Below are 26,193 nucleotides of genomic sequence, written 5' to 3' on the forward strand. Positions count from 1 at the left end.
GTTAATAGATCAATGAGTGACAACAAATCCTGCATTTTCTGCCTTTACATGGGATGATCTGTCCTTTGAGTGCCAGACTAGCATTGGCCTGCAGACCAACACCTGGCATATAACAGCAGGTATCCGGTCAGTGTCAAATGGAAGAAGCAATACATTTCAAAAATAAAATTATTTCTAAAATATTTTTAAAATTGCTTAGTAGTGCAATAATAGGAGTGCAGTAAAATATGAGAACAAGGAAGATTTAAAAACTTGAAGAAAAACATAAATTTGAAAACTGCATATATTCTGTCAAACTGAAGGAAGACACTCTTGCAATTCCAGTGTTTGCCGTGGGGTCATGTGTCAGAGATATAGTTCTCCCTGGGAGTGCAAGGTAGGCCGTAGATGCTCTATTGAATATGAATTTAAGTTGCTTTCAGAAGAAGGCTCTAGTGGCTTCCCAATCCACCCATGATATTCTGGTTAAAAGCTTCATATTTGAATTTTGAATGAGTGATATATATATATATGTATATGTATGTATACACACACACACATATATATCATTGTTATTAAGAAAATAAAACTTTCTCCCTCATTTCGCCACCTCTCTCTCTTATCCCCCCTCCTGTGTTTGTGTATGTTGTGTGTGTGTGTGTGTGTGTGTGTGTATGTATATGTATGTATCCTGCTTTACTAGTCAAAAGAATTTGTGTATTTTGTAAGGAGTTATTTATAGTAAAATGAAAATATGATTTGGCAAGTCATTGGCTTTTTGTTAAATTTATTTATCATTTATTTAATTTTTGGCTGCATTGGGTCTTCATTGCTGCGTGGGGGCTTTCTCTAGTTGTGGCGAGCGGGGGCTAGTCTTTGTTGCGGTGCTCGGGCTTCTCATTGCGGTGGCTTCTCTTGTTGCAGAGCGTGGGCTCCAGGCGCGTGGGCTTCAGTAGTTGTGGCTCACGGACTCTAGAGCGCAGGCTCAGTAGTTGTGGTGCACAGGCTTAGTTGCTCCACGGCATGTGGGATCTTCCTGGACCAGGGCTCGAACCCGTGTCCCCTGCATTGGCAGGTGGATTCTTAACCACTGCGCCACCAGGGAAGCCCCCAAGTCATTGGCTTTTCTCAAGTAAAACTTTTACTGAAGAATCTCAGAGAGAGGGCTTTATTGTAAATAATTTATTCATACACTTTTTAAAAAAAATTTTAAATTCAAAGCATCCTTCAAAGAGGCTTTCTAATATGTGAGGAATTAAACATAACCTCTTGGAATTAGAAGGGTTAGAAAAACATTCAGAAATTCTGAAACTTTAAAACTATTTTTTATCTTTTAAATATTTTTTTCTTTTTTTATTGAAGTATAGTTGATTTACAATGTTGTGTTAATTTCTGCTGTACAGCAAAGTGATTCAGTTATACATATATATACATTCTTTTTTTTAATATTCTTTTCCATTTTGGTTTAACACAGGATATTGATTTTAGTTCCCTGTGCTTGCATCTGCTAACCCCAGACTCCCATTCCATTCCCCCCCACTCCCCACCCCGGCAACCACAAGTCTGTACTCTATGTCTGTGAGTGTGTTTCTTTTTCAGAGATAGGTTCATTTGTGTCATATTTCAGATTCCACATATAACTGATATGAAATGGTATTTGTCTTTCTCTTTCTGACTTCACTTAGTATGATCATCTCTAGCTCCATCCATGTTGCTGCAAATGGCATTATTTCATTCTTTTTTATGGCTGAATAGTATTCCATTGTATATATGTACCACATCTTCTTTATCCATTCGTCTGTTGGTGGGCATTTAGGTTGTTTCCATGTCTTGGTTATCGTGAATAATGCTGCTGTGAACATAAGGGTGCATGTATCTTTTTGAATTATACTTTTGTCCAGATACATGCCCAGGAGTGGGATTGCTGGATTGTATAGCAACTCTATTTTTAGTTTTTTGAGGAACATCCATACTGTTTTCCATAGTGGCTGCACCAATTTACATTCTCATCAACAGTGTAGGAAGGTTCCCTTTTCTACACACCCTCTCCAGCATTTCTTATTTGTAGACTTTTTATTGATAGCCATTCTAACCGGTGTGAGATGGTACCTCATTATAGTTTTGATTTGCATTTCTCTAATAATTATCGATGTTGAGCATTTTTTCATGTGCCTCTTGGCCATCTGTATTTAAATATTTTTTCTTAACGTGGATCTACTTCAAAAAGTTTTGTGAATACTGGTGAATGTTTCCCTCTTAACATTCTGCAGTTTTATAAAATGTGACTCCTGTTTTTATTGTGTGGATGGGGTCTAAGGATGCTTTTTAATGCTAAAATCCATTTTTATCTCATGCAGAAATTAATCATAGAAATAAGTTGAAAATAAAATGAAAAAAAACTGAGGGCTTTACATGGAGGCTTAAGAAGCCACCTTCACAGTGCAGTGAATCCAGACAAATGAGCAAACAATTATATTTGATATCAACAAAACATGCATGGCTTTATGGAACAAGAGGGGATATAGATAGAGATTTTAGATAGATAGATGGATAGATAAAAGTCTTCTGGCTATTTAATATGATGGCTTCATTAATTATCCTGTATTAATTATCTTGCACATGACATTGCCTTGTGCTGGAAAGATACTCATTGGTGGCTGTGAACTTCTCTTAAACACATCCTACTTATACAGTACTTCCAATTTGGGGTGACAGTTCTCAACTTCTGTCAATATTCTGCTCAGAAGTGGTGGGTGTAATATCTGAAATACACTGTATTTTTTTTAACACCTTTATTGCAGTATAATTGATATACAATAAGTTGTACATATTCAAAGTACAATTTGAGAAGTTTTAACATGTGTATACCCATGAATCCATTGACACAATTCAAATAATATATTTTACCCCCTGAAGTTTACTTGTGTCCATTTTTAATCTTTTTGCCTCTGCTCCCCTCCTGCCCAATGCCACCATTGCCCTGGACAACCGTTTATCTATTTTCTGTCACTTTATATGCAGCTTATAGCATTATATATATATATATATATATATATATATATATATATACACACACACACACACACACAGAGATATATATACACACGTACACTATATATATAACTATATACATATATATACTATATATACACACAATTTGTAATATTTTATATATTATACTAAATATATAAATATTTATAAATAATATATTTATATAAAATTATATATAAATATGAATATTTATAAATATATAATATAATTATATATATAATATATTGTGTATATGTGTGTTGTGTATTGTGTATATTGTATATATGTGTATATATACACACTATATATATTGTGTATATATATATTATATAATAACACATTGTACACCCTTTTTTTGGTTGTTTTCTTTTGTGCATCATAGTATTTTTGAGATCCATCCACACAGTGTATCTATCAATAGTTTATTCCTTTTATTGCTGAGTAATACTCCATGGAATGGATATACCACACTTTGTTCATCTATTTACCTATTGATGGACATTTGGGTTTTGGCATTTTTTGGTAATTACAAATAAAGCTGATATGAGCATTCATGTATACGTCTTTCTATAGGCATATACTTTCATTCCTCTTGGGTAAATCACTTATATGTTGGATGGCTGGGTAACATGGTTATTGAATTTATAACGTTTAAAGAAACTGCTAGACCGTTTCTCAAAGAGATTGTTCCTTTTTCCATTCCCACCAGCAGTGTATGAAAGTTCCACTTTCTCTACATCATTGACCATACTTAGTAGGGTTAGTCCTTTCAATTTTTTCCATTTTAATTTGTTGTAGTGCTATTATAGTGTGGTTTTAATCTGTATTTCCATAATGAATAATAAATAACGTTGAACATCTTGTGCTTGTTTGTCATCCATATGCCTTCTTAATTTAATTTTTTTTTCACGTCTTTTGCCCAGCCCCCGCATTGAGTCGTCTGTTTTCTTACTGTTGAAATTTTAGAAGTTTTTAAAAATATATTCTGGATATATTCCCTTTATCAGATATGTGCTTTATAAGTTTTTCTCCCATATGTAGTTTTCCTCTTAATTTGATTAACAGTGTCTATTAAATAGCAGAAGTTTTTATTTTTTCCAGCTTCATTGAGGTATAATTGACAAAAATTGTATATATTTAAGATGCACAATGTGATGATTTGATATATGTATACATTATGAAATAATTATAGAAGTTTTTAATTTTAATGAAATGCAGTTTATCAGTTTTTTCTTCTACGGATCAGGAAGAAGCATGCAGTTTTGATTGCAATCTAGACTATCATTGCTTGCCCCAGAAATGAAAGCATAGGTTCTTGTTAAAATTAAAATGTAATCAACCATTCTCTACAACAGAAATCTGAATCCTATAGATTTTAATAATCCTTTATAATCCTTTCCTGTTGTCTTTAGTGTCTTGATATACTCATGCCAAAATGTATTATAGAAAGAACAAACAGTATAATTCCACACACACAGAAAAATGGAGCCTTTAGGACTACCATTGGGTGCTAAACTGCTGTACATTTTATCGTTAAAAATTAAGCATTTAGAAAGAGTGGGAGACAAGAGCTCTATTTATGGCAATTGTGGCCACAGCACTGGGTTTCTTTATCTCTGTTTTTTATCAGTACATAATTTTGTTTTTCCACCTTGCCTTTTGGTCCCCTAATGAAGGGGAAATAAAACAATATATGGTCTTATATAGGGCTTTTGGGTTGTTTTACAAGTGATTGTCCAATTTCTATTTGCTATGGGATAATAAAAATGCAAAAATGTTTAAATGGGTGTGTTGGAGGAAGAAAAATATGCGGGGTATATAAATGAACTGAAATGAGAAAGAATGGAGAAAGTGTACTTTTAATTCTTGAGAATATTTCATAGTATTTGAAATATTGATTAGGTTTCCTTATTATTCAGTGCACACGTATTAACACATATAAGGTTATCCAAATAATGGTTTTATTTAACTGAATTGTTTCCTTAGTTTTCTAATTGTTCATTGCTAGTGTACAGAAATTTACCCTTCATTCATTCATTCATTCATTCGTGAAATGAGTCTCATTTGATTTTGGTATGTAATGCTTTTGATATGCTGCTGAATCCAATTTTCTAGTATTTTATTGAAAAATTTTGCATCAGTGTTCACCAGGGATATTGGATTTTAGTTTTCTTACACTGTCTTTGTCTGGCTTTTGTATCATGGCAATGCTGGCTTCCTAGAATGAGTTAGGAAGTTTTCCCTCCTCTTCAATAATTTGCAAGTGTTTGAGAAAAAATCTTATAAATTCTTCTTTAAATATTTGGTAGAATTAAACAGTGAAGCCATCTCGTGCTGGGCTTTTCTTTGTAGGGAGGGTTTTGATTACTGATTTAATCATCTTACTAATTTTATGTCTATTGAAGTTTTCTATTATTCGTGAGTCAGTTTTAGTATAGTGTGTGTTTAGGAAATTGTCCATTTCGTCTAAGTTATCCAATTTTTGGCACATAATTGTTTCTAATATTCTCTTTACATATATATACTGCTTTTTATTTTGGTAAAAACAATAATAATGTCTTACTTTAATTTGAGTCTCCTCTCCTTTTTTCCTAGTCACTCTAGCTAATGGTCTACCACTTATGTTGATCTTTTTAAAGATCCAACTTTTGGGTTTTTTGGTTTTCTCTATTGTTTTTCTATTCTCTATATCATTTACCTCCATGCTAATCTTTATTATTTCTTTCCTTCTGCTAGTTTTGGGTTTAATTTGCTCTTCTATGAACTCTACTAGTTCGTATAGTGTACATTTAGGTTGTTGATTTGAGGTTGTTCTTTTCTTTTAACAAATTCATTCATTGCTATAAATTGCCCTCTTAGCACTGCTCTTACTGCATCCCTTAAATTTTGTATACTGTGTTTTCATTTTCAGTTGTCTCAAGATATTTTCTAATTTTCATTGTGATTTCTTCTTTGAAATATTGGTTGTTTAAGAGTATGTTGTTTAATTTCCAAATTCATAAATTTCATTCTTCTGTTATTGATTTATAATTTCTTTCCATTGTAATGAGAAAAAAATGCTTTGTACAATTTCAGTATTTTAAAATTTATTAAGATTTGCTTTGTGGCCTCACATGCGATCTCTCCTAGACATTGTTCTCTGGTCATTTGAGAAGAACGTGTACTCTGCTGTTGTTTTGTGGAATGTTCTTTGTAAGTCAGTTAGGTCTAGTCATGTTACAGTATTGTTCACCTCCTCTATTTCCATATTTGTCTTCTGTCTGGTTGTTCTGTCCATTAATGAAAGTGGGGTATTGAGGTCTCCAGCTATTATTGTAGGATTGTCTATTTCTCCTTCCAGTTTTGTCGTTTTTTGCTTCATATATTTTGGGCCTCTGTTTTTAGGTGTGTATAGGTGTATAATTTTTATATATTCTTGCTGAATTGAATCTTTTTTTTGATTTGATAATTGTTTATATTGTAAAATCACCATGATAAGTCTAGTTAACATTCATCACTACACATAATTACATTTTTTTTCTTGTAATGAGAACTTTTAAGATCTATTCTCTTAGGAACTTTCAAGTATGCAATACAGTGTTATTAACTGTAATCATCATACTGTACATTACATCCCCATGACCTATTTTTTAACTGGAAGTTTGTACCTTTTGACCCCCTTCACCCATTTCACTTATCCCACCCCCACCCCCTGCCTCTGGCAACCACCAGTCTGTTCTCTGTATCTATATATAAGCTCAGGTTTGTTTGTTTGTTTTTTGATTTTTTAGTTAATTGAATCTTTTATTAATATATAGTATCCTTATTTGTCTCTTGTAAACTTTTTGGATATCTAATAAATGAATGGTATCCAAAATATATTTTAAAGTACGAAAGATCAACAACAGTAAAATAACTCAACTTTAAAAATTGGCAAAAGATCTGGAGAGATACCTCACCAAAAAAAATATTCTGATAGCAAATAAGCATACAAAAAGATGTTCAACATCATATATCTTTAGGGAACTGCAAATTAAAACAACAATGAGATAACACTACATACGTATTAAGATGGCTAAATTCAGAAGCCCTGACAATACCAAATGCTGACAAAGATGTAGAAAAATTGGAACTCTCATTCATTAATGGTGAGAATACAAAATGGTACAATGGTACAGGTGCTTTAGAAGACATTTTGGCAGTATGTTACAAAGCTAAACATATTCATAACATGATCCAGAAATCACAAGCCCATTTGGTATTTACCCATATGAGTTGAAAATTTATGTCCACACAGAAATCTACACATGAATGTTTATAACAGTTTTATTCATGATTGCCAAAATGTGGAGGCAACCATGATGTCCTACAGTAGGTGAATGGATAAATAGTGGTATATCCATACAATTGGATATTTTTCAGTGATAAAAATAAATGACAAAAAGACAGGAGGAAGCTTAAATGCATGTTGCTTAGTGAAAGAAGCCAATCCAAAAAGGCCATCTATACAACATTCTGAAAAAGATCAGTGGTTGCCAGTCCTTTGGGGAGGTTGGGAGGGAGGGATGAATGAGTGGGGTACAGGGGATTTTGGGGGATATGAAACTATTCTCCATGATACCGTAATGGTAGATAGATGAAGTTTTACATTTGTCAAAGCCATAGGATGCATAACACAAAGAGTGAACCAGAATGTAAGCTATGGACTTAAGTTAATAATGATGTATTGTTATTGACTCATCACTTATAAGTAATGTACCACTTAATGCAGGATGCTTATAATAGGGGAAACTAAAGGAGGTATATGGGAACTCTCTGTACTTTACACTCATTTTTTTGTAAACCTAAAACTGTTTGAAAAATAAAATATATTAATTCAACAAAGAGTATGGACTTTAAATCACAATGCTCATGTTCAAATTCCAGCTGTATTATTACAAGCTGATTGACCTTGAGCAAGCTACTGAACTTTCTTGTGTCACAGTTGCGTTTCTTTAGAATGAGGATAATAATAGGACTAATTTCATAGGTATGTTTTGGAAAAATTTGTCAATTTTTGTAAATCCCTAGAACAATGCCTGACATACAGTAAGTCGTACATAAGCATGAACTACAGTCATTTAATCCTCAAAACTACTAGCACCATTTTAAAAATGAGATAAGTAACATGTTCAAGGCTAAGTTAGCCGTAGGAGAACAAGAATTTGAATCCTCATTCTGTCAGAAGCCTGTGTTCTTTCCACTAGATACCCTGTCTTTCCACAATGTGTTTGTGAGCATATACCAAGCTCCTATGTAAACTAAGAAAGCCATGTTTATAGTAGGACCTGAAATTTAACCTATAACTTAAGTGACTGTCATATTTCAAAATAAAGGAATTGAAAATGATAAGATAGTAGTGACATCAGCAAGATGGCAGAGTAGAAGATCCACCAATTGTATCCCTCTTCAGCACAGTCATTTGGAAGCCATCCAAGGACAAAAGTGCCATTGTGGGAGCTTTGCGATCCAGGTAGGAGTCCATGAAACCTTGGTGGAGTCCAAAACCGAGGAGGGCCATTTTGAAAAGGCAGGCTCATGCTCAGATGACGGACTTGCCAACTGTGGTGCTGGCTACAACCAGGAAACAGCCCCGTGGACTGTTACAGTCCCATTTGACTTTGGTCCTGCCATCAGCACTATCTGCCAAGGAACCTGTCAGGAGTCATGCCTGCCCATGCCCTGTATAACAGGCCCACAGAATTCAGTCCCATGTGTGGACCCTGAAGTGGCCCATGACCCAGCTTCAGCCCCTCCTAGCCATGATTTCTACCCATTTGGGGACCAGGTGGAAGACACACCTGTCTGCACCCCTGTGACAGGCCCTCCAACTTTGTTCCAACTGCAGATCCTGAAATGACCCTGTAATGTAGCTCCAGCTACTCTCAGCCATGGTCTGGGAACACTCCTACCGTGAGACAAGCTTGTCCATGCCCCAGAGGTAGGCCCACTGACTATGTTCTGTCTGTACATCTGGAAGCATTCCTATAATCCGGCTCCAGCCCCTCACAGCTGCAGTCTGGGAGCAGTTCTGCCTGCCCAGGGACCTAGTGTCTTAACCACTGATATCTGTTAAAGTGATCCTATTTAGAATAGGGTCTTTGCAGATATAATCAAATTAAGATGAGGTCATGCTGAATTAGGGTGGGCCCTGAACCAATATGACTGTTGTCCTTATAAGAAGAGGAAAATAGACATGGATAGATATGGGAGAAAACACCATGCAAAGGTGAAGGAAGAGACTGGAGTGATACGTCTACAAGCCAAGGAATGCCAAGGATTGCTGGCAAACAGCAGAAACTAGGAGAGGGGCATGGAACAGATCTCCCTCAGAATTTCCAGAAGGAACCAACTCTGCTGGCACCTGGATTTCAAACATCTAGCCTCCAGAACTGTGAGAAAAGAAATTTCTGTCCAAATGCCAACTCATATTTGTATATATCTTTTAAACACACACACACACAGTCCCCCACACACACAATGGGCCATATGAGACATAAAACTCTGTAAGTGGCTGCTTTCACTCAAATTATCATGGATGTATTTTCAGTGCGGTTTTCATAGGTTTTTCTTTTGACTAGATGAACAATAATCCAAATAAATGTTTATCTGAATTCATGTAACTAGTCATGCATAGGTGGAAATCAAGTTCCTCTTTTTTTTTTATTTTGTAATTACTGATAATATTGCAACAGCATCTTTGTAAATAACTCTGCTAGTTTACCTATGGGGTAAGATTTAAGATATAAGGTATTTATAGCATAAAAAAACAGAACTGACATGTCAAAGGAGATGTGCAACAACTTGGTGGATGTTGAAAAATTACCCCCCAAAATATGTAGTACCAATTTTTACTCTTACCAGCAGTATCTGAGATGGGGGTTGTTACTGAGCACTCTCATCAAAAATTAATGTTATCAAAAGTGTTAAAAGTTATCAATTTGAAAGAGCAATACATTTTTTTCTTTTAATTCCTGGGCTCTTTTGGGGGGGATAAGATTTTTGAATCTATATTCCTATGTGTTATCTCTATTAAATTTTGGTATGTGTTATTTTAGCTTTAAACATTGAACTGTGGGACTTCTCTGGCAGTCCAGTGGTTAAGACCTTGCCTTCCAATGCAGGGGGTGAGGGTTCAATTCCTGGTCGGGAAGCTAAAATCCCACATGCCTCGTGGCCAAAAAACCGAAACATAAAACAGAAGCAATATTGTAACAAATTCAATAAAGACTTTAAAAACGGTCCACATCAAAAAAATCTTTAAAAACGAAAAAAAACTGAACTGTAACTTTATCTCCTATTTGTCTTTATCTTTAATTATCTCTAAAAATTTAAATATCATGACAATATTTTATTCTTTGACAATTTGAAAGTCATTGATTAAACCTGCTTAGATCAGTGCCAAGATATCACTTTGAGTTTTTTTTAATGTATTTATTTTATGCCTTGAATCATTTTTGTGATTTATGTTGGGTATTTCATCCTGATGTTAGTACTAAGCCTAACATGGTATTACGCAGTGTGTGCGTGTGTGTGTGTGTGTGTGTGTGTGTGTACACAAAAACATATAAAAATACATAGATTTACACATACACATTCGATAGAGAGAAGGCTTTTTGGAAGTTGGGTGTTATTACAGCATGTTTCAGAGGGAGAATTGAAGATGCAGAAGGGAGTGGGGAATGTTACAGTAGACAGATCCTTGGGTAGACTAGAGTAGATGGGATCTAGTGCACAGGTCCAAGGGCTGGTCCCAGGTAAAAGTGTATCAATCATTCTTACAAGAGGAAAGCCAGAGGATGAGGTCACCATTGTGGAAGGATTGTTCAGTGTGGTGGTGGGACTGTGAAGGAATTCTTTCTTGGAAGGGTCCAGTTTCTTAGTGAAATAGAAACAAGATAATCAGCTAGGAATGAGGAGGGAGAAGGAAGTATTGGAAATTGAAGGGGAAAGAAGATTTGAACCATCCTCTAAACATGGATAGTAAGACTGTGAATATAGCAAGCTGTTATTGAGATATCAGGGCCAATTTCTGAATTATTTCCATATGTATGTTAGCTTCAATTTAAGAGTTAATACCAATCTTTTATAAGTCAATTTTAGTATAACAAAAATTCCAGATAAAGAGTGCCAATTTTTGACACTAACAGTTTTTTGTAACAAAATTTAGCATTTTACATATTAAATGTTTAAAGGAAAGTTCATGCTTAGAATATTGTATTAAACAAAGTATTTTAATGAAGTAATAAAAGAGTGTTAAAAATGACTTAAGAAGAAAATATGTAAGAATACTCACCCAAGACCAGTACGTTTTCTGAAAGCTGTTACAGTTCTATTATTTGCTGTATTTTCTTAATTACTATGAGAAAGCAGTTTAAAAATTACCATTTTAATGGACATTTAAAAATATTTCCTTGAACTTTCCATTAAGTTGTTCTGTTTAATTGTTAGTTTAGAAAACGAAACACTGGTTAATCTGACATCTTGCACCTATGTGTTGTAGGTACAATTTCGTTTTCCGTTAAAAGCAGTAAAAATGGTGATTCTCAGGAAGACTCAAATGAAGATAAAGATAGAGATCTAATACCCTCCTTTGAGAAGTCATTATCGGAACCATCTGACAAGTTTGATGAGGAAAAACCAGGTAAATTTATTATTATGGAGAGTTTCATGATCAATTTTTATAAACCCTCATCATTTACTTATAAATCAATAGATACTTTACTTTCATAATACGTATACAAATGTGTATTTCATATATCATCTGTAAGAATTGTATTATTTCAGGATTAACTTGATGTAGTTTACTTTCTGGATTTGTACTGCTATTAAAATTAGTAGATTATAATACTTCAGCTTGAAGGCTGCCTAGTCTTTCATAAGTGAAAAACTTTACAAATATTTCTGTTACTAAACAAAAAATTTCAGTCAATTTCTAATAAAATGTTAATAAGTATATTATTTTAGCAATGTAATGTGTTCTCCTTTTCTAAATATAGGAGATGATAGCAGTCTCTCTCATATGCAAAAGAAAGCAAATACTATTATTTCCCTTTCCCTTATTATAAAGTTTTATTTGAATGTTGTTAAACATCATATCGTTTCAGTAGAAATTCAAAGGAAAATGAGAGTATGGAGAGTTGGAATAGATAGGGCAGATTTCTTAGAGAGTGGGTAAATGAGTTCTCTTACGGGTGAGTAGCAGGGATGGAAGAGGGCAATAGAGAAGAGTGGGTCAACAGGGGCAAAGTTCTAGAAACAGAGGTGTACCAAAGAAGAAATCTTTATTGCATGAATTTCTGTTTAATCAGGATTCTTCAGAGAAACAGATACCACTATAATATAATATAATATAATATAATATAACATAATGTAATACAACACAATATAATGCAATACAATACAATATAGTACAATATAATACAATAACCTATATCTGTAGAGAGACATTTTAAGGAATTGGCTAACATAACTATGGAGACTGGCAAGTCCAAAATCTGTAGGGCAAGCGAGCAGGGTAGACAATTAGGTAAGAGTTGCTGTTGCAGTCATGGGTCCAGATTCCCCAGGGCAGACTGGGCAGGCTACAAGCTCAAGCAGGGTTTCCATGTTTTAGGCTTGGCTAAGAATTGCTTCTCCTTCAGGTCACTTCAGTCTTTGCTCTTAGGGCCTCCAACTGACTGGAGTTGGCCCATTCACATTAAGCAGAATATTCTGCTTTACTCAAAGTCTACCAATTAAAGTATTCACATATTTTTTAAAAAAAAATACCTTCCCAGCAACATTTAGATTGGTGTGTAATCAAACAACTGGACCCCATAGTCCAGCCAAGTTGACACATAAAATGTACCATCACAGAATACGTGAATTAAGAGTGATATTTAGGCACTATTCAAAATAGTTTGGGAAGGGAAGAGCAGTTGGGGCAAAAGCTAGGCCACTGCAACAGCTAACTGGGTTTGAAGTGAAGAGGAGAATGTCTTTTAGGGTGGTGATGGGGAGAGAGAAATACCATGAAAGGTGGAAAACATTTCAGAGACTAGCATTAGATGACTCTCTTGAGAGAGAAGACAGGAAGTGAGAATTGATTCCAAAAAATAACAAGTTTTCTTTGTATCTTGTTTGTATCTTGGGGATCTTATCTAAGGGGCACACAAGGGGAAGGCACGAGAGGCAGGGGAGAGTGCTTCTCAAAGACTACTGATTAAAGTGTTCTTTGCAGGGGAGGTTGGGGGAGTCATGTTAGGAATTATATCTACTTGTGACTGTGTGGGCTGTTAAAATTTTTTAAAATTAAGTTTCAATTATTCAACATAATAAATCATATAAGAAACATTCTTATATTAAAATGTTTGTGCATATCATCGATTATTTTATTCCAACAAATTTCTTAGAATGAAATCATTGGCTCAAAGGGGATAAGCAATTCTTAAACATTTTAAACATGTTAAAGCGCTCTTCAAATTTCCATTATAATGTATAATATTATCTCTTTCAACCTGACCCTCATTAAAGCTGGGTGTTACCATTATTTTTCATATTTCCCTATTTGGAAGATTAGAAAATTCTTATTTAGTTGTTTTCATTTCTTTCTCTCCCAGCGTTACTAAAGTACAACTGAGTATTAAAAATTGTACAGGGCTTCCCTGGTGGCGCAGTGGTTGAGAGCCCGCCTGCCGATGCAGGGGACGCGGGTTCGTGCCCCGGTCCGGGAAGATCCCACATGCGGTGGAGCGTCTGGGTCCGTGAGCCATGGCCGCTGAGCCTGCGCGTCCGGAGCCTGTGCTCCGCAGTGGCAGAGGCCACAGCGGTGAGAGGCCCGCGTAGCGCAAAAAAAAAAAAAGAAAAAAAAAAGAAAAAAAGGAAAAAATAAATAAATAAAATAAAATAAAATAAATAAAAAAAAAATTGTACATATTTCAGGTGGACAGCTTGATTAGATATACGTATACATTGTGAAATAATCACCACAATCAACCTAATTAACATATTTATCATCTCACATAGTTACCACTTTTTCATGGAAGAAGGTAAAGACACTTAACGATCTACCTTCTAACTGAATATTGTTAAAATGTCCCTGCTATCCAAAGTGATCTATATTCAATGTAATGACCTATCACAATCCCAATGGCATATTTAAAAATATTTAATTTTTAGAGCAGTTTTAGGTCCACAGCAAAACTGAGAGGAAGGTTCAGAGTTTTCCCATATACATCCTGTCCTAACACATGGATTGTCTCCCCCATCGTTAATATCCCCCAGCAAAGTGGTACATGTGTCACAATTAATAAGCCTGTATAGACACACACACACACACACACACACACACACACACACACACACACAAGATCTACCTTCTAAGCAAATTTCAAGTATACACTACCACCCTATTAACTATAATTACCTTGCTGTACATTAGATCTACAGAACTTACTCATTTTGCATAACTGAAATTTCCCTAATTGAAAAGAAATGTACTACTGAGCAATCAGTAAGAAAAAGACCAAAGTATTACAGGGAATGGAAAGGTTAATTCTGTTTGAGTAGGAATATGGGAAGGCCTGTCCGAAGAACTGCGGATACCTGTAGATACATTTTTCCTAGCTCTTAATCTATCTTGCAACCTGTCATCACACAGCTTAGATTTTTTTAAATAAAATGATCAGTGATATGCACAAATATTTTAATATAAGAATTTTTTAGATGATTTATTATGTTGAATAATTGAAACTTAATTTTTAAATTTGATTAATTTTTTTTTTTCTTGGCTGCGTTGGGTCTTTGTTGCTGCACGCAGGCTTTCTCTAGTTGCGGCGAGGCGGGGCTACTCTTGGTTGCGGTGCACGGGCTTCTCATTGTGGTGGCTTCTCTTGTTGCGGAACACGGGCTCTAGGCACACAGGCTTCAGTAGCTGTGGCACATGGGCTCAGTAGTTGTGGCTCGCGGGCTCTAGAGCACAGGCTCAGTAGTTGTGGCGCACGGGCTTAGTTGCTCCGCGGCATGTAGGATCTTCCCAGGCCAGAGCTCGACCTGTGTCCCCTGCATTGGCAGGCGGATTCTAAACCACTGCAACACCAGGGAAGTCTCGATTTAAAATGTTTTTGAATAGGTATTACCTGCCCATAATTTTTTTCCATTTTTATTGAAAAATAATTGTCATACATCACTGTATAAGTTTAAGGTGTATGGCTTGATGGTTTGATTTACACATATTGTGAAATGCTTACCATAATGGGTTCCGCTAACATCCATCTTCTCATATAGATACAATAAGAAGAAAAGAAAGAAAAAAGAAAAAACAATTTTCTACTTATGAAGAGAACTCTTAGAATTTACTCTCTTAACTTTCCTATGTATCATACAGCAGTGTTAACTATAGTCATCATGCTGTACATTACATCCCTAGTACTTATTTATCTTATAACTGCAAGTTTATACCTTTAGACCGCCTTCCTTCATTTCCCCCTACACCTACCCTCTGCCTCTGGTAACCACACGTCTGATCTCTTTTTCTATGAGTTTGGGTTTTTTGTTATTGTTTTGTTTGTTTATTTTAGACTACACATATAAATGAGATCATACAGTATTTTTTCTTCTCTATCTGACTTATTTCACTTAGCATAATGCCTTCATAGTCCATCCACGTTGTCACACATGGTAGGATTTCCTTGTTTTTTAATGGCTGAATAAGATTCCATTGAATATACTATAACGTCTTTATCCATTCATTCGTTGATGACACTTAGGTTGTTCCCATGTTTTGGCTATTGTAAATAATGCTGCTTTGAACAGGAAGATACAGATATCTTTTCCAGTTAGTGTTTTCATTTCCTTTGGATATATTCCCAGAAGTGAGATTGCTGGATCGTATGGTAGTTCTATTTTTAATTTTATGAGGATCCTCCAGACTGTTTTGTGTAGTGGCCATATGAATTTACAGTCCCACCAACAGTGCACAAGGGTTCCCTTTTCTCCACATCCAAGCCAGCGTTTGTTATCTCTTGTCTCTTTGATCATGGCCATTCTAACAAGTGTGATATCTCATTGTGGTTTTAACTTGCATTTCCCTAATGACTAGTAATGAACTTAAATTTAATAGTGAATATTCTCTGAATGATAGAAATGTGTATATACAAATGCACACATATATATGGATCTATTAATTATATATGTGTATATCCCAGTGTATTTATATATGTATATGTCTATATATCTATGTCTTTATTGATATATTACTCTTGAAATTTTATACAAAAAAATAAGTACTCTTGGTCATGAGATGGTGAATAATTTTTAGTTTTTAAAGTTTTTCAGTAATTTCTTAAATTGCTATAGTGAATACTCCTAATTTTAGAATTAGAAAAAAAGTTTTAATATGTTTAAAGCTTGTAGTTAAGCAAAGTTTAATAATTATTATTTTTGTTGTTCATCTCATTAATAAATTATCACTAATCCCACTCTCACCAATAAATTCATATTCGTTGTATGTTTTTAGCTCTGTAGGAATTAAATTAGCTTCATCACAGTACTACCTTATGTGATAGACACAGCAATTACAAATAGGAGGTGTTCTTGTCCCCGTGATTGTTAATTTTATGTGTCACCTTGGGTGGGTCATGGTGCCCAGATATTAGGTTAAACATTATTTTGGATGTTTTTGTAAAGGTGATTTTGTATGAGAATTACATTTAAATCTTTAGACGTTCAAAGAAGTTTGCCCTCCATAATGTGCGTGGGTCTTACCTAACCAGTTGAAGGTCTTAATAGAACAAAGACTGACCTCTGCAGAGCAAAAAGGAATTCTACCCGTAGACTGCCTTTGGACTTGAACTCCAACTCTTCCCTGGGTCTCCAACCTGCTGGACTAACCTGCAGATTTTGGACTTACTGAGCCAATTATTTGAGCCATGCAATACAATTCAATATATTCAATGTAATTCAACAATTCAACATAATACAATGCAATGCATTGCAATGCAGTGCAAAACAAAACACTTTTTCAGAAGAGAGAGTCTGAGAACTGCACTGGTCTGGGCCCCTTATTTCATAGATAAGGAAATTAAGGCCCAGAGAGGCTTAGTGATTTACCTAAGTAAGTTAATCAAACATTGCAGTTCTTGGAATCTTTAAAACTTGACAATACTGATATGATATGCAAACAGTTAACTGAAACTGAAGGTCATCTTAAACTGTAATCTAGCTCAACATTGGAGAATAAAGAATATCAAAGTGAGAAGCTGAGCAGATGAGAACAAATAGAAAACATGTGGGTTTGATGCCACACAGGGCTTTTATGGTTGACCAGGGTTCTGGTTTCAGGATTTAAGGGTGTGATTTTGGACATCACCGGCAGCAGAAAGGCCTGTTTTTTTTTTAAAAAAAAAAGAGTTGGAAAACCCAGATGTAAACATTACTTTCTCACCGCCTAGTCCTGTTAAAAAACAAAATTCAGCTGAGTAAATATGAAGATCTAATTGGCCTGATTCATCAATTCATTAATCAGGCGGCATCCCATCTAGCAAATAGAAAGCTACTCCCAGGTTTTATAGAAACGCTGGTGGAGGGGGTGGGGTATGGACAAGGAGGTTATTAGCAGGACAAAAGAAAGGATTGTTTCAGGCAAGTTTACCTCACTAGAGCTGACCAGGAAATTGCAAAAAGTCCATTCCTGGGAGAGGTTGAAACTGCAGTTAAGTCTTGGTTTACTGTCCCAGAGGCAAGTGGCTCCACCTTGGGCCTGTTCTTTCTTTCTTCTTCTTTTTCTTTTCCCCCTCCCCACCTTCTCCTTTTTTTCCTCCTCCTTCTTTTTTTTTTTTTAACAGTCCATACCCCATTTCAGCTTTTTTTGGGCTAAATTGCTAGGATCCTCTTTCACACTCCCAAAAAACCGGAAATTTCATAAACTATTTCTGATTTTTTCCTTAGGCTAAATTTTTATGGTACTAGAAATGTAGCCTTGTATATTGTAATACCATAGTTAGGTATTTCTACGTATAATATGTGAATACTTTGGGAATTAAGGGGGAAAGATTAGTTATTTCTTTTGAAATATTAATCCTTAAAAGTAAAACACTCTTATTTTTGTGGGGAACTTAGTGAGTTATGGGGCAGGCATGAGGCAGGGAGCTTTCACAGCCCATTCTCATGGCCATGCAGGCTGGGGCTTCTCTTATTGCTCACAAACTGTGATGAAATCAGCTTTTCACCTTCCTCACAGCTCTCTTGACAAATGAGTCCATCAGAAAGAGTTTGAAAATGATATCTAATTCATGTTTCTCAAATTTTTATGTTAAATATGGTTTTCTGAAACCTAAATTAAGATGTGCTATGTTTTTTTTCTTTTTTCAGATGATGCTGTTAGCAGTTTACAAATCTGGTATTATCTTGAAATCCATAGTGCTCCTGGACCACCCTTAAACACTATTGAAGTGAAATGTATTGCTCTGGTAAGAACCCCATTAATTGTTCATAGACTCCTTTTCGCAAACAGTTGGGGCATTTATCGTAAACCTAAATTGCTATTCCTAAAAAAATATCTATATTAAATGAGCATTTTGGGATAAATTATTCAAATTACAGCAATTTTATTTTAAATCCAGTAAAATGTACCTTAAATGCTTATAGAAAACATCTTTTAGTTCAGTGGTATCATAGTGGCTGCCCCGATAAGCATTTTACCTGCATGTCTCAAGAATTACTAGAGCAAAATTAGCCTTAGCCTACATGCTTTCCTCACACATCTGATAAAAGCAGGACTGTGCTCTCTGGACTCTTTCAGTATTGATTCTTCCTGGTTTCTATAGCAGGCCTTTCACTCTGAAATATATTTCGAGCAACTGGCATAGATTTGGGGTTTTAAATAATACTGACAAAGAATAGGATTGTCTTATGTGAATTATTAAAGTATTACTAAATCCATGTCCAGAATTATTTGATAAAGTCAAATATTGAGTCTTCATTTAAATAAAATATGAGGACAATATTAATTGTTGTTAATTGCATTTTAATTTGATTTAACTTTCAATTATTGTTAGTACTCATTTATTTAAATCAAATATTTAAACTTATGATAAATAATGGTTATTTTCATTTTTAAATATGCAGATGAATTTCTTCATAGAATGATTATTTAGAATCTTCAACTTTTGCTCCAACAGAAAATAAATTATTTCTGTCTGTAAATCAATTATTTGCTCACCTAATCTCTGGGTAAATCTCCATTGAGGCATAGAAAATGGATGGTTAAACTACTGAAATGCACTCAAGTGCCACTTGCAAAAGCTTTCTCTTCTACCTAGAAAATTATTTAATGGGATGATGATAGGATCATTTCACTCAGTGAAAATGTCCTATTTCCGTGACCCTGTTATCACTGCAGAATAAAATCTTTATTAAAGATTATTTTTAAATGACATAACTTTAATTATGAGACCACTTACATCTTTAGCTATAGGCAAAAGAGGATGTTAGGGTTAGTGTTTTGGAACTTCTCAGAGGAGGAAAGACATTTACATGAAGATAGAAAAGCAAATGTTTAGTAAATAAGTATTTGCTGGGCCATGCAGAGACAATGGGGCACAGAGAGAAATTTTAACAAACAGACTTTGCTAGGTTCCTCCTGTCTACACACCTAGTTCACGCTAGTCTATGGTGATAGCTCCCTTCCTGGAATACGTCCTCTCTCTACATTCTTTTAGGCAGTTAGGGGGAAGGTCAGAGTTCCTTCCTGAGTCTTTTGGGCTTTGATTGGTTTCAGTTTGAAATAATCCACATGCCAAAGAGACATTTTGAGGCGGCAAATTTTGCTTGAGTACAATATTTATCTCTTTATCAGGACACAGGTGAAAAAAAATTTTTAAACGGGTCCAGGAGAAATTGGGACCATGAGGTGGCACCTCAAAAAGGGAGACATTGGCTGCCTTACTAATAAGGAGCAAGACTTAGCACCACTAGATTGCTCTCTTTGCGAATACAGGCAGATGTGCTGTACTAATTAAATGTTCACTTTCAACAGAAGTTGGTGGAGAAGGGGAGTCATTTTCAAGTAACTTTGCCCAAATAGGCTACCAATGACAGTGATGTTGCCAAATTACTAAGTTTTCCCACCTTTCTTATAGTAATTACCTAAGGTAAAAACTTGTTAGCTCTATAACTTTCAGACATGAAGATTTAGTCGTTGGAGATGGTATGGGTTGTTTTAAATAATCCCATCAAATAAACCTTTGTGCACTTCTTGAAGAACATGCTTTCTGAATACTTTCAGAAGTACACTAAAATGGCTATCCACACCAATATATAGTTTCCTAATATTTTTGACTGCATTTGCTGTGTTTGCTAAACTTTTGAGAAATACTATACTTAATCCTTAGATCATCAGATGTGGCAATGAAGGTTTCAAGACACTAAGTCTTCTCTGATTTTCCATCTGTATCTCAGCTTTGGTTACATTCAACTCAATTTCCACACCTTCCCTAGAGATGAATGAATGGTTAGAATCTCTTTAAATAGGGTTTTTGTAAGAAATATTTACATCCTCGAGGTACATAAATTTGCTTACTTCTTACAGCAGGTTCCAAAAATCAGGTTATATTTATAATAAACAATTGGCTGATAGTAGTCCGTTCTCTTTTATGTAAAGTATTTAGGATGTCTTTTTGAATCTTTTTTCTTCCAGTTTTATTGAGATATAATTGACATACAGCACTGTATAAGATTAAGGTATACTGGATAATGGTTTGACTTACATACATTATGAAAGTTTAGTGAACATCCATCATCTCAGATAGATGCAAAATAAAAGAAAAAGAAGATTTGTATAACTGAAAATAAAGCAAACAAACATACAGAGTATGTGTGAAAGTGGAATCCTGTATGAGCTTTTAATTCTTTGCTTATTAATGACCTTGATCATTGTTCTTTCTGTACGATTGTTGGGCATTTATATTTCTAGTTGTGTGAATTTGCCTTTAAATTTTAGGTTTCGCTTTTATAAGTAATCAAACAAATTGCTCTTTTCCTACGTGATTTTTTCCCTGGCTTTTCCTGTTAAACATGGAGACCCTTGCCAATCTGGAGATTTAATAAATATTCATATTCCTTAAAAAAAAAAAGTAAAAGAAGAAAATTTTTTTCATTGTGATGAGAACTCTTAGGATTTACTTTCTTAACAACTTTTCTATAAAACATACAGTAGTGTTAATTATCTTTGTCAGGTAGTACATTACATCCCTAGTGCTTATTTACCTTATACCTGGAATTTTGTACCTTTGGACCACTTACATCCTTTTGCCCCTCCCGCCACCCTCTGACTCCTGTAAACACAAATCTGATCTCTTTTTCTATGAGTTTGTTTGTTTGGTTTACAACATAGGGATTCAATATTTTTATACATTACAAAATGAGCACTACTGTCTTGGAAATTTTAATGGGTAATAGCTGCTATTCCATTTTCTTTGAACACAAAAATCTCCTGTGTATCATATAGTTTGGGTGTGGTAGAATGATGAGCGTAATCTACTGTCTTCCCATTGACAGTCAGTAATTTCAATATATAGCAATGAGCTGAAAACAAATCTTAAGTTTGTAAATAAAACCTTATAGGCTTTAAATTTTAGGTCAGTCATAGCCTTCATAATATTTGTTCTCTTGTCAGTGAAAATTGCATGACCATTTCTTTACGTATTTTTTCATTCTGTAATCAACCTTCAATTAAATTCATTATATTGTTAATGGTGAGGCCCAGAAACCTCTCCACAAGTTAGTAAGAGAGAAGCAGAGTTAAAAACACTATTAATCCACTTGGTATCAAATATAACAACATGTATTAGTTGCCAACCATTTCCAATAAGTTTTTAGTTTAAAATTTTAGCCTCCATGAAATGAAAACTGTATTTTGAGGTTTTCATTTTATGTATTTTCTTCTTTCCTTCAGGTTTTTATAATCTTAATTTTTTCTGTGTTAAAAATAATATATCATGAGTATTTGTACATGTTATTGAAATTTTTAATCCTCATGAAATGTTGAAGTAGCAAAAAATAGCATTCTGCTCTGAATTTATCTTGACAAGTTGTGAAAAATTCTTAAATAGGATTTTTAAAAAATCTCATGACCTATTTATATTAAATCATATATATATATATATATATATATATATATATATATATATATATATATAGCTGTGCCATAGATAGATAGAAACATAGATACTGTCTCTCCATATATAGGTAGATACATATATGCAGGTAGATATGAATATATCCTTATATCTAAATCTTTTTTTAACATCTTTATTGGAGTATAATTGCTGTACAATGGTGTGTTAGATACTGCTGTATAACAAAGTGAATCAGCTATACATATACATATATCACCATATCCCCTCCCTCTTGCATCTCCTTCCCACCCTCCCTATCCCACCCCTCTAGGTGATCACAAAGCACCAAGCTGATCTCCCTGTGCTATGCAGCTGCTTCCCACTAGCTATCTATTTTACATTTGGTAGTATACATAAGTGCATGCCACTCTCTCACTTTGTCACAGGTTACTCTTCCCCCTCCCCGAGTCCTCAAGTCCATTCTCTATGTCTGCATCTTTATTCCTGTCCTGCTCCTAGGTTCTTCAGAACCATTTTTCTTTAGATCCCATATATATATGTTAGCATACGGTATTTGTTTTTCTCTTTCTGACTTCACTCTGTACGACAGACTCTAGGTCCATCCACCTCACTACAAATAACTCAATTTTGTTTCTTTTTATGGCTGAGTAATATTCCATTGTATATATGTGCCACATCTTCTTTGTCCATTCATCTGTCAATGGACACTTAGGTTGCTTCCATGTCGTGGCTATTGTACATAGAGCTGCAATGAACATTGTGGTACATGGCTCTTTTTGAGTTATGGTTTTCTCAGGGTATATGCCCAGTAGTAGGATTGCTGGGTCGTATGATAGTTCTAATTTGTAGTTTTTTAAGGAACCTCCATACTGTTCTCCATAGTGGCTGTATCAATTTACATTCCCACCAACAGTGCAAGAGGGTTCCCTTTTCTCCACACCCTCTCCAGCATTTATTATTTCTAGATTTTTGGTGATGACCATTCTGACCAGTGTGAGGTGATACCTCATTGTAGTTTTGACTTGCATTTCTCTAATGATCAGTGATGTTGAGAATCCTTTCATGTGTTTGTTGGCAATCTTTATATTTTCTTTGGAGAAATGTCTGTTTAGGTCTTTGCCCATTTTTGGATTGGGTTGTTTGTTTTTTTGATATTGAGCTGCATGGGGTGCTTGTAAATTTTGGAGATTAATCCTTTGTCACTTGCTTCATTTGCAAATATTCTCTCCCATTCTGAGGGCTGTCTTTTTGTCTTCTTTATGTTTTCCTTTGCTGTGCAAAAGCATTGAAGTTTCACTAGGTCCCATTTGTTTATTTTTGTTTTTATTTCCATTCTCTAGGAGGTGGGTCAAAAGGGATCTTGCTGTGATGTATGTCATAGAGTGTTCTGCCTATGTTTTCCTTTAAGAGTTTGATAGTTTCTGGCCTTACATTTAGGTCTTTAATCCATTTTGAGTTTATTTTCGTGCATGGTGTTAGGGAGTGTTCTAATTTCATTCTTTTACATGTAGCTGTCCAGTTTTCCCAGAACGACTTATTGAAGAGGCTGTCTTTTCTCCATTTTATAGTCTTGCCTCCTTTATCAAAAATAAGGTGACCATATGTGCATGGGTTTATCTCTGGGCTTTTGATCCTGTTCCATTGTTCTATATTTCTGTTTTTGTGTCAGTACCATACTTCTTGATTACTGTAGCTTTGTAGTGTAGTCTGAAGTCAGGGAGTGTGATTCCTCCAGCTCCGTTTTTCTTTCTCAAGATTGCTTTGGCTATTGGGGGTCTTTTGTGTTTCCATACAAATTGTGAATTTTTTTGTTCTAGTTCTGGGAAAAATGCCAATGGTTTTTTGATAGGGATTGCATTGAATCTGTAGATTGCTTTGGGTAGTAGAGTCATTTTCACAATGTTGATTCTTCCAATCCAAGAACATGGTATATCTCTCCATCTGTTTGTATCATCTTTAATTTCTTTCATCAGTGTCTTATAGTTTCCTGCATACACATCTTTTGTCTCCTTAGGTAGATTTATTCCTAGGTATTTTATTCTTTTTGTTGCAATGCTAAATGGAAGTGTTTCTCTAATTTCTCTTTCAGATTTTTCATCACTAGTATATAGGGGTACAAGAGATTTCTGTGCATTAATTTTGTATCCTGCTACTTTACCAAATTCATTGATTAGCTCTAGTAGTTTTCTGGTAGCATCTTTAGGATTCTCTATGTATAGTATCATGCCATCTGCAAACAGTGACAGCTTTACTTCTTCTTTTCCAATTTGGATTCCTTTTATTTCTTTTTCTTCTCTGATTGCTGTGGCTAAAACTTCCAAAACTATGTTGAATAATAGTGGTGAGAGTGGGCAACCTTGTCTTGTTCCTGATCTTAGAGGAAATGGTTTCAGTTTTTCACCATTGAGAACAATGTTGGCTGTGGGTTTGTCATATATGACCTTTATTATGTTGAAGTAAGTTTTCTCTATGCCTGCTTTCTGGAGGATTTTTATCATAAGTGGGTGTTGAATTTTGTCAAAAGCTTCTTCTGCATCTGTTGAGATGATCATATGATTTTTATCCTTCAGTTTGTTAATATGGTGTATCACATTGATTGATTTGCATATATTGAAGGATCCTTGCATTCCTGGGAGAAACCCCACTTGATCATGGTGTATGATCCTTTTAATGTGCTGTTGGACTCTGTTTGCTAGTATTTTGTTGAGGAGTTTTGCATCTATGTTCATCAGTGATATTTGCCTGTAGTTTTCTTTTTTTGTGACATTTTGTCTGGTTTTGGTATCAGGGTGATGATGGCCTCGTAGTATGAGTTTGGGAGTGATGAACACCATTTATTGCGAAGAATATTTTCCCCCACTGAGGGCTCCCTTATCAAATAATTGACCATATATTCATGGGTTTATTTGTGGGCTCTCAATTCTGTTCCTTTGGTCTGTGTGTCTGTGGGTAAGTTGGTTCAGTGGCTTGTATAGGCTTCCTGGTGCAAGTGACTGGTGCCTGTGTTCTAGTGGGTGGGAGTGGATCTTGTCTTTCTGGTGGACAGGGCACTTCCAGTGGTGTTTTTTGGGGTGTCTGTGAACTTATTATAATTTTAGGCAGCCTCTCTGCTAATGGGTGGGTTTGTGTTCCTGTCTTGCTAGTTGTTTGGCAATGAGCGTCCAGCACTTGAGCTTGCTGGCTGTTGGCTGGAGCTGGGTCTTAGTGTTGAGATGGAGATCTCTGGGAGAGCTCTCGCCGATTGATATTATGTGGGGCTGGGAGGTCTCTGGTGGTTAGTGTCCTGGACTCAGCTCTCCCACCTCAGAGGCTCAGGCTTGACACCTGGCTGGAGCACCAAGACCCTGTCAGCCACATGGCACAGAAGAAAAGGAAAAAAAAAAATCAAAAAAAAATTTAATAATAAAATTTTAAAAATAATAATGAAATTAAAAAATAACAAAGTAAAAAAAAAAGAGAGCAACTAAACCAATAAAGAAATCCACCAGTGATAACAAGCACTAAAAACTAAACTAAGATAAAGATAAAAATCAGAAACAAATCAGTCACAGGCAACAAACCCCAAGTCTACAGTTGCCCCCAAGTCCACCACCTCAATTTTGGGAACATTCGTTGTCTATTCAGAACATTCGTTGTCTATTCAGGTATTCCTCAGGGTTCATCAAGTTGATTGTGGAGATTTAATCTTCTGCTCCTGAGGCTGCTGGGAGAGATTTCCCTTTCTGTTCTTTGTTCGCACAGCTCCTGGGATTCAGCTTTGGATTTGGCCCTGCCTTTGCGTGTAGGTCGCCTGAGGGCATCTGCTCCCCACCCAGACAGGAGGCAGTTAAAGCAGCAGCTGATTAGGGCTCTGTTACTCAGAGGCTGGGGAGAGGGAGGGCTACGGTAGTCATAATTGGAGTGCGGGGCAAGCCTGCAGCGTCAGAGGGCAGCATAATGTTGCCACAGCCTGAGGAGCACTGTGTGTTCTCCCAGGAAAGTTGTCCCTGGATCACAGGACCCTGGCAGTGGCGGGCTGCACAGGCTCCTGGGAAGGGTGTGGGTTGTG

The 26,193-nt window shown here is 35.4% G+C and overlaps 1 protein-coding gene across 1 annotated transcript in view; it reads left to right on the forward strand.

The window, feature by feature from the left end:
- The window catches only part of CFAP47 (cilia and flagella associated protein 47), a 541,109-nt gene that overhangs the window by 410,392 nt on the left and 104,524 nt on the right, over positions 1-26,193 (forward strand). Inside the window, 2 exon segments of the mRNA XM_049704952.1 lie at positions 11,531-11,671; positions 18,379-18,476. Coding sequence (XP_049560909.1) covers positions 11,531-11,671; positions 18,379-18,476 — 239 coding nt within the window.

The sequence above is a fragment of the Orcinus orca genome, chromosome X (genome assembly GCF_937001465.1).
Source record: "Orcinus orca chromosome X, mOrcOrc1.1, whole genome shotgun sequence".
Taxonomy (NCBI): Eukaryota; Metazoa; Chordata; class Mammalia; order Artiodactyla; family Delphinidae; genus Orcinus; species Orcinus orca.